Source organism: Bison bison, unplaced genomic scaffold (assembly GCF_000754665.1).
Source record: "Bison bison bison isolate TAMUID 2011002044 unplaced genomic scaffold, Bison_UMD1.0 scf7180017864353, whole genome shotgun sequence".
Taxonomy (NCBI): Eukaryota; Metazoa; Chordata; class Mammalia; order Artiodactyla; family Bovidae; genus Bison; species Bison bison.
In genome coordinates this window covers 2,146,374-2,156,746 of record NW_011494925.1, presented here as the reverse complement: position 1 = coordinate 2,156,746, position 10,373 = coordinate 2,146,374, and the positions used below count along the sequence as shown (strand labels likewise).

At 38.6% G+C, this 10,373-nt stretch overlaps 1 protein-coding gene across 1 annotated transcript in view; it reads left to right on the top strand.

Moving 5' to 3' along the window:
- The window catches only part of NETO1 (neuropilin (NRP) and tolloid (TLL)-like 1), a 100,354-nt gene that overhangs the window by 69,141 nt on the left and 20,840 nt on the right, over positions 1 to 10,373 (top strand). The window contains exon 9 of the mRNA XM_010855051.1: positions 1 to 52. Within this exon, the coding sequence (XP_010853353.1) occupies positions 1 to 52 (52 nt within the window). The remainder of the gene's footprint in view (positions 53 to 10,373) is intronic.

The window sequence follows — 10,373 nt, the reverse complement described above, 5'->3', positions numbered from 1 at the left end:
GAGGGCAGCCGCAACAGCCGCTTCCAGATGCTCTTCACGTCCTTCCAAGAACGTAAGTGTCTCCGCTCTTCGCTGCTCGGCCTTCCAGTGGGTCGGAGGGTGCAGATCTCATGCACTGTGACTGGTGTTTCCTTCATGCAGCTTGAGCCTTAATAAGTTGTTCAAACCGCTTAGATTCCCTTTCCTTCTCTTTGATCCAGAAACAGGAGAGTTACATATGGCCTTTTGATTACTTACATCAGCATATGCAGGGCTTCCCTGGTGACTTAGATGGTAAAGACTCTGCTTGCAATGCAGGAAACCCGGGTTGGATCCCTGGGTTAGGTAGATTCCCTGGAGTAGGAAATGGCAACCCACTCCAGTCCTCTTGCCTGGAGTATCCCATGGACAGTGGAGCCTGGTGGGCTAAAATCCATGGGGTCGCACAGAGTCAGACAGGACTTAGGGACTAACACAGCAACACAGTTATCAGCATATTCACTGTAGCCTTACTTAAGACATTTCACACTGCTAAACTGGGGTATGATTAATTCTATTTGTCTTTGGGTTAGATCTTAGGAAGCCAGGGAACGGAGGCAGCAGTTTCCAATGATGTTTGAGTTTAAATCTTAAAAATCTTTGTAAAAATATTTGGTAGGTTCTCTTTAGTAAGCTTCTCTTGCAGTCCCATTGATTTTAAATAGGTCTGTGACTGAAGAGTTCCAGGTGAACTAGATGAAGAGGAAGAATTGATTGGGAAGAGAGTAAACAGAAAAAGTTCCAGAAAATAGTTTAAATGGCACAATGGATGATACCCAGAGTTATGGGCAAAAGCACAGCAATTTTAGAAAATCATGTTCTTACAAGTAATGAGTCATATGAATAGACATATATTTGGAATGTTCTTCAGAAACCCTGAGTAATTTATGCTTGATAAATGTATGCAAATGAAAAATAACCCCAAGAAATTCGGCTTTATGGAATCAGTACCTTGTCATTTGAAACTGTACATAAGAAAAAAAAAAGACAAAATGTTTTTGAAATGTCAAGGATTTCTCAAAGTTAGCTGCAGCAGCCACTATCTTTTTTTTTTAATCCAAAAATGTTAAATGTACCAGATGATTGCTTTGCACTATGAATGGATGGTTTTGGCTTTAAATTGCTCTCTACTTACCCAGTTGGAGAATTCTATGGCACCAGAAGGAGGGAATGTCCCTCAGTCTTTCTGAATCTTGATACCATCACAGATTAAGTCTCCCATCCTGGATTGTTGCAAATTTAAACAGCAAGTTGTTATCTTGGTCTTCCTTTCAGGAACTGATCAAAATGTTAGAGGTAGCACATCTTTATTTTAGCAAGATATCTGGAGGAAAAAACCCTCATTTTTTTGCTTAGAATTTAAATCAATTCAGGCTAGAAGATAGCACATGTGGTGTTTTCATCAATGAGTACTCTTCTAAATCCAATCGATTGTGCTTTTGGTGAGGATCAGATTATACCTTATTCAATATTTTTATCAGCCTTGGATAATTATAGACTAAGAACTTCTTTCTAGTTTAACATATATGGCAGGTCTAGTTAATGCATTAAATGATATAATAAAGTCATTAAAATATTACAAAATATGCAATTTTTATCAAAACTGCACTATAATTTAGTAAGGATAAATTACAAAATGTCTTCTTACATTTCATATGTCAAGCAAAGGAACCCAGACTTCAGGATTTCCTAAGATTTTATTTCATTTAACCTCAATAGAAGCCAATACTTTTTAAAAATAATTGACAACAATATCTAATGCAGTCTTAGCTTGTGTTAACAGATGTGCAATAAGCAGCTCAGAGGAGATACTCTCACAGGAAGCTGCAGTGGTCAAAATGCAAATTGCACAGCCTGTTATTTTCTGAGTGTTATTAATGAGAGCAGAGTAATTAGCTAGGAGCGGCTGATCCAGATGCAGAAGCATTTAGAGTCAGGGGGACAGGCTAAAGGAGAAGGTATCCCTATCCTAGAGATTTCTTTTGTCCAAAATGTGACAACTACCTTAAACTTGGGGGAGTGGTGGTATGGATTAATGTCTGAGAAGTAAGATTAATGTTAAATTAATTATATGAAGCCATTTGACTGTGATTCAGGGAAAAGTGTCTAGCTCATAGAAAGTGTGATATTACAACATTGAATGAACTTCCATGGAAAATATATGAGAAATGGGTTCTCATCAGATGTGAATGGTGTAGGGGAAGTGTCTAGGCTGGACAGGGGGGAGGGAAGACGAAGCGCCTTTCAATTCAAAGGTGGAGATCTGTGAGTCTTTAAAGTTCTACTTATTTAAAGAATGATGGGATTGTATCATACTGTGTATGTATCGTGCTTCCCAGATGGTACTAGAGGTAAAGAACCCGCCTGCCAATGCTGGAGATGTAAAAGACGCAGGTTCAATCCCAGGGTCAGGAAGATGCCCTGAAGAAGCAAATAGCAACCCACCCCAGTATTCTTGCTTGGAGAATCCCACGGACAGAGGAGCCTGGGGGGCTACAGTCCATGGGGCCACAAAGAATAGGGCACGAGTGAGCACAGCACACACATATGCAGTAAAGATTAGAGATGTGAACCAGTGACCAGCCCTTGCTTACTCTAATAGTGAGAAAGCACCTTGATATTTTTCTTAGTTCACACATTTCTTAGATGGTATCCCCAGTTCAGTGTTGAGAGGTGCTTTAGGGCATATTCAATAATATTCTAATGTCTGTCAAAATGTCTTTTTTAGGGCTCTAAGATATTTTAGAGGTTAGATAAGAGCTTAGATAAGAAGAGGTTAGATAAGAAGTCATGTATTTCAATCCCAAACACTTTATGAATTCAAACAGAAAAAGAAAAGACCCAGGGAAGGTTAACTGACTTCCCCTGAATACCCTCAACCCCATGCTCAATGATTTGTTAACGGCACTGAAGCGAGAATGTAAGACCTGAATCCTGATCTTGGCAGGTCTCCATGGATACCTTTGTCATCTTTAAGGAATAAGCAAAGCTCCCACTTTCTAAAGATGATAATGATGTTAAAAGCAGATTGCACTTATGCATCACTCATGACACATATTTGTCAGCATAGTTTTACTTGCTTTACAAACTGAATTTTCATTCTTCTGTCTTACTTAATGCATCTTACACTTATGTTTCATGGTTACATTCTGTAATCATACATTGTACAGCATCGTCCATTACCATAAACATCAGACTGAAGTAGAATCATGACAAGGGGCTTCTGTTCTCGAAATATGAACCCAGGAACTAATGGATGCCAGTGGGAATGTATTTTCAAATCATTTTTATTTTTGCATTTGAATCTGTTGTTGTTCGTTGTTTTTGTTCAGTTGCTAAATTGTGTTCAACTCTATGCAACCCCATGGACTGCAGCACACTGGGCTTCCCTGTCCTTCACTATCTTTCAGGGTTTGCTCAAACTCATGTCCATTGTGTCTGAATAAATCACAGAAAAGACAAAGGATGAGTGTGTAAGAGAGGTACAGAAATTCTTACTGTGAGTCATCAGATGTTGAGGTTTCCCATGCACATTAGAGGCATTTTAAAAGTCTGGGTTAAATGCCAGCATTTGCAGCAACAACAAACATCGTCTAGCATAATGGGGGGACTATAAGATCACTGAATGGAGAAGTATTTACCTTCAACTGTGTCCTGAGGAATAATGTGATGTCTTCACTGGATCACTCCCATAAATAGCATACTCCTGCCCGCACTGTCTTTCTGACTGTTCAACTCAGCCTTTTCTCAGCTCTACCTGAGATGGCTGCCTTGATTAATAGTATCACACTGCTGCTGGCTGCTGCTCAAAGACACTGGCTTCAGAGGAATAGTATCCAGACTTTACCCCACAGAGCAACTTTGAAACCTAGCAACTAGAGGAAAAAAAAATAGTATTATCACCAAAGAGGCACTGTCTTACTTGATTATAGTCTTTTTAATACTGGCATTTTGTATGCAGATTACTCACAATCTCAGTCCTCTCAAACAGTCCATCTAACGGAGATGAAAGCACATATAGGTACCCAAAAAGATCTCAAATTTTAATATATTATTAATAACCTTGGATGGTGTTCTCTAAGAAAGATGACTAATTTAAATTTAAATGTATTCTGAAATGAAGAAGAAAATATATTAACCATTGTGACTCATTTGCTTTCTTGGGTCAAAAATCAACAAATAGGAGGAAAAAATCAGATTAGAAACACAATTGAGGATAAAGAAGAATGAATCCAACTTGACATAAACATAGAACACTTCGAATAATTCTTACAGTGATATTGAAAGTGTGTTATACTTTATTTTGGTAACTCAATTTCAGATTGCCTGTAAGGATAGAGTTTTACACATTTGCATCACTTTATATAAAGACATTGTCTTGCTCTGAATAATCATTCAGATTTTTAAAAAATTGATTAGAATTGGTATAATTTCAACTTGGAGCATACTTATATATGAAAATGCGTGATCAATTATGATAGAACTGTATGGTTAAGTATTTGATATGCATAATGGAGACATTAGTGAAGTGTACCTCTTCACCATGAGTCACAAGTCAGACTTTCTGAGCCGGTCTTTTTCTGTGTTTCAAGAATTTGCAGCAACTGAAATGAAAGAATACCCTGAGTACTAACTACCTCATGGTGACTTTTCAAGCTCCACATTCAACTGCTCTTCTACTCTTATTTAGACCACAATAAAATCTCAATCACTTAATGCTTGATTACTGTGCAGCGTATTTCTGATAAAAACAGACATGCAACTAAAAAGAGATGAAAAGAAAATTGTTCACTTTAAGGATGTGGGAATACTTTGCTAAAATGAGATTATATATTTAGTTTCATATCATTTTATGGCAAAAGAAGATAGAATCTAAACTACAGGTTTAGATTCAATATATATATTGAGATTCAATATATATATATTGAACTATATATATATTGAAATTATATATATTGATATATATATTTTTCAATATATATATCAATATATATATTGATATATATAATTTCAATAATATATATATCAATATATATATTTCTTTATTGTAAAATAAACTATATATATATATATATATATAGTAACTTTTAATTTCAATGAGGAGTTGAGTTGAAAGGTTCTGTGGAAGGCAGAATTCTGAGATGATCCAAAATATTTCCACCTCTCAATATTTGTTGTTGTTCAGTCAGTAAGTTGTGTCTGACTCTTTGCGACCCCATGGACTGCAGCATGCCAGACTTCCCTGTCCTTAGCCATCTCATGGAGTTTGCTGAAACTCATGTCCATTGAATCAGTGATGCCATCCAACCATCTCCTCTTCTGCCATCCCCTTCTCCTCCTGCCTTCAGCCTTTCCCAGCATCAGGGTCTTTTCCAATGAGTTGACTCTTTGCATCAGGTGGTCAAAGTATTGGAGTCTTACAACCTTTCTCCCCTTGAGATAGGCAGAACCTGAGTAGCTTGAGATATGATTTTTTAACTAAAGTACATTATATGGTAGAAGTTATTTTGAAGATATAAATAAGATCCTTAGTTGATTTTGATCATCAAAAGGGAGACTTCCTTCACCAATGTGTTAAGTACATGTCTTTCATCTCCTTGCTTTAAATTCATTCCTATGTTATCTTCTTCATTTTGATGTAATTGTAGATGGGATTGTTTTCTTAATTTCCCTTTTGGATAGTTTGTTATTGGTATATAGAAGTGCACTGGATAACCTGGTTGGTCTGAGTATACACTACAAATATTGATAATAACCTTTATTCCCTTTTGAAAGAAGTTTGAAGGTTCTAGTCCTTGACAAGGGTACTTCTTCCTGTTCCTCCATTCGTTGTGTTGTTCCTTCAGTAAACACAGAAGCACCAGGCACTGGTGGCACAAAGATGAGTAAGAGGGTTGCTCCTCTCAAGGTGCAGCCGCACTCATTCAAAATTCAAATGTGTGACTCATTTCAGCAAGCATTCCCTTGTATCTGGAACTCTGTTCCTCCCACCACATACTTCCTCATGTACCTCAGTATATCATCCACTTAAACCCTGCATTCTAAGAAACCAAATTCTCTTCTTGTATAGTTTTGTTTTTTTTTTCCTCCCCCTTCAGCTTTTGTTTATACTAGTAGGATCCTTACTCTTGTCATGGTAATCGGTGATTATTTCACTGTTCAGTTTTATTACCCTATCCTGTCTTGTCTAGAACATGGTTTGGCCTGCCAGCTGCTGCTTGTACCCAGTCTGCATTCTGTCCTAGGTAGTACAAATTCTCCGTTTTGTAATGCACAAGTAAATTACCATATCACCTCAATAAGCTAAATTTAATGGATCCTAAAATGAAAAAAAAAGTGTGTCGACTGTACTTTGATTATTACTATAAAAGTGCACAGAGCTCAGTAACACTCTGGAAAAATACACCAAAAAATTTTGATAGTAATCTAATCAAAACTGTAATATTTAGTTTTCCCTCTAGGAAAGTCTAGGCCAAACACATTTACAAGTTTGGGTCATGTGCTGAGATCAAAAATCATTATCAGTTCAATTCCATACAGTCATTCAGTCATGTCTGACTCTTTGCGACCTCTTGGACTACAGCACACCAGGCTTCCCTGTCCATCACCAAATCCCAGGGCTTGTTCAAATTCATGTCCATAGAGTCAGTGATGCCATCTAACCATCTCATCCTCTGTTGTCCCCTTCTCCTTCTGCCTTCAATCTTTCCCAGCATCAGGGTCTTTTCCAATGAGTCCGTTCTTCGCATCAGGTGGCCAAGGTATTGGAGTTTCAGCTTCAGCATCAGTCCTTCCAGTGAATATTCAGGACTGGTTTCTTTTAGGATGGACTGGTTTGATGGGGACTCTCAATAGTCTTCTCCAACAGCACAATTCAAAAGCATCATTTCTTTGGCACTCAGCTTTCTTTATGGTTCAACTCTCACATCCATACATGACTACTGGAAAAACCGTACCTTTGACTAGATGGACCTTTGTCGGCATTATAGTCTGTATATATTTCATCAAGGAAAGAAAATTGTAAGTGCTAGAGGGAGCAAATGACCAATTATGAGGTAGATTAAGTGTAAATTGACGTTGTCCTGATAGAGATCTTTAGTCATCACTGTGGTGAGTTTGTGTATTTTTAAAAGATTAAGACCAGTAACCCAGTAATTCATTAGTCTTTGAATTAACAGAATTGCAAGCCTGAGGCTATGGTCTCCAATGATGCTTGGCTTTAATTCTTAATTACTCCAAGTTCTGGACTTCCCTGGATGCTCAGTGGTAAAAACCTGCTTGCCAATGTAGGAGACACAGGAGACTTAGGTTCCGTCCCTAAGTCAGGAAGATCTCCTGGAGAAGGAAATGGCAACCTACTCCAATTTTTGCCTGGGAAATCCCATGGACAGGGGAGCCTGGCAGGCTACCATCCAAGGATTGGCAAAGAGTCAGTTGTGATTGAGTGACTAAACAACAACAACACTGAAAGTCCTCCTTTGGGGAGTTGTCATGTTCAATAATGAAACCAAATATGCAATAATGTCTTTAACAGAATGCTGCTGCTTCTGCTGCTGCTGCTAAGTCGCTTCAGTCATGTCCGACTCTGTGCGACCCCATAGACGGCAGCCCACCAGGCTCCCCTGTCCCTGGGATTCTCCAGGCAAGAACACTGGAGTGGGTTGCCATTTCCTTCTCCAGTGCATGAAAGTGAAAAGTGAAAGTGAAGTCGCTCAGTCATGTCCGACTCTTAACGACCCCATGGACTATAGCCCACCAGGCTCCTCCATCCATGGAATTTTCCAGGCAAGAGTACTGGAGTGGGGTGCCATTGCCTCCTCCGAACAGAATGCTGAGTCTATACGAACAACTGTTGCAGACATGTGTTCATCACCTATGAAAACAAGCCCTGGTCCCCACCCCCAAGTCCTAATAATAATCAGAGTGCAGACCCCAGAGAAATATAATATCCTAATTATTGTAACTAGAGCGATATCTAATTGCACACAATGCATAAATCATCAGGTACTTGACCCAATGCAGACATAATCGCAGTATAAAACTGTGTAATGATTTCTTGGCATCAGATGGGATGGATAAATCATGAAGTGGTCAGTGCCCTCTGTGAGGAAGGAAGTGGTCTCTATACATGCATTATAATATTCTCATGAAGATGCTTCTCTATTTGTAATAGCATATTTCTTAGAACTGTAGGAATATGCAATTTTAGAGGAAACATTTGGAGATCTAATAAATGTGAGTGGGATTAGATTGTGGATAGAACTTCTTGTATTAGAAAAGAAAAGATTAAGCTATAGCTTAATAAAAATACTGGATATCTTGACTGATAACTAAGTCACATTGGAACATAGAGTTTTGGAAGCAGATATTGATTTTTCAGAAAAAAATATGAAGATGATAAAAGAGATGAAGAGACGATGCACAAATCTATTTCTGGCCTCAAATCTAGTCAGCATTTTTCAAGTAAAATGGCATTTCCTCTAATGGCATAGCCCAAGATACGTTTCATGTTTAAAGTATGGTGGCAGGGAAATTATTCCATTCATTTTGGGAAACACAAAACGTTTGTTTCAGGAGGCAGTTCTAATGGCTGTATGTATATGTGTGTGTGTGTGTGTGTGTGTGTGCCTGTATTACCTTTTCTTTTTCTATAATTCTGATCTCACCATTAAAAATCATACTTAGCAGCAAGTTATACATTTTTTAATACAGTTTTTGAGTCCTGAATGCTGACTCAGATGCTTACTCATAATTGGGATCTCTGATGTTTTAGACATTTTCTTCCATCGAATGCATAAGAAAAATTTAGCTATTCCTTAGAAATTAAGAGCATTGTTAGAATTTAATGAGAAGATGGTACTTCATATCCATTTTACTACTTAAAGGAGTTTTGTTCTGATATCTAGTTAGCAAGTATTTAAGGACCTACAATATAGAACCTGTTGTTCTGAGCCCCAGTGATAAGGCAGTGAGGAGAACAAGTCCCTTGCTTCTCGTTCTTATAAAAGGAAGCTAATGATGTGCAAGTGAGTTAATTTAAAAAGATAAACCCTAATAAGAATTGTGGAAAAACACAATATGAGGTAACGTGCTGGAGAACTATGTGGACATGAGTGCCCTGGGTGGTTTGGGCAACCCTGGAGCTCAGGGAGAAGCTGGGTAAGACCTTGGGTAAGGAAAAGGAGCTTCCCAGGTGGCTCAGTAGGAAAGAATCTGCCTGCAATGCAGGAGACACGGGTTCATTCCATCAGTTGGGAAGATTCCCTGGAGGAGGAAATGTCAACCCACTCCAATATTCTTGTCTAGAAATCCTATGGACAGAGGAGCCTGGCAGGCTACCATCCATGGGGTACCAAAGAGTCAGAGACAGTTTAGAGACTGAGCACGCATCCATGTGCCAGAAGAAACCCCAAAACACACAGTTGGTGCTAAGGAGTTTGGGATTTGATCTCACTTTACTGGGAAGGTTTTGGAGTGTTTTAAAAGGGAGTGATGTTTCCTAAGGCCCACTTGACTTCGCATTCCAGAATGTCTGGCTCTAGGTGAGTGATCACACCATCATGATTATCTGTGTCATGAAGATTATTTTTGTATAGTTCTGTGTATTCTTGCCACCTCTCCTTAATATCTTCTGCTTCTGTTAGGTCCATACCATTTCTGTCCTTTATTGTGCCCATCTTTGCAAGAAATGTTCCCTTGGTATCTCTAATTTTCTTGAAGAGATCTCTAGTCTTTCCCATTCTATTGTTTTCCTCTATTTCTTTGCATTGAACCCTGAGGAAGGCTTTCTTATCTCTCCTTGCTAGTCTTTGAAACTCTGCATTCAAATGGGTGTATCTTTCCTTTTCTCCTTTGCCTTTAGCTTCTCTTCTTTACTCAGCTATTTGTAAGGCCTTGTCAGACAACTATTTTGCATTTCTTTTCTTGGGGATGGTCTTGATCACTGCCTTCTGTACAGTGTCATGAACCTCTGTCCATAGTTCTTCAGGCACTCTGCCTATCAGATCTAGGCCCTTAAATCTATTTCTCACTTCCACTGTATCATCGTAAGGAATTTTATTTAGGTCATACCTGAATGGTCTAGTGGTTTTCCTTAGTTTCTTCAATTTAAGTCTGAATTTGGCAATAAGGAGTTCATGATCTGAGCCACAGTCAGCTCTGGTCTTGTTTTTGCTGACTGTATAGAGCTTCTCCATCTTTGGCTGCAAAGAATATAATCAGTCTGATTTCGGTGTTGACCATCTGGTGATGTCCATGTGCAGAGTCTTCTCTTGTGTTGTTGGAAGAGGGTGTTTGCTATGACCAGTGTGTTCTCTTGGCAAAACTCTGTTAGGCTTTGCCCTGCTTCATTCTGT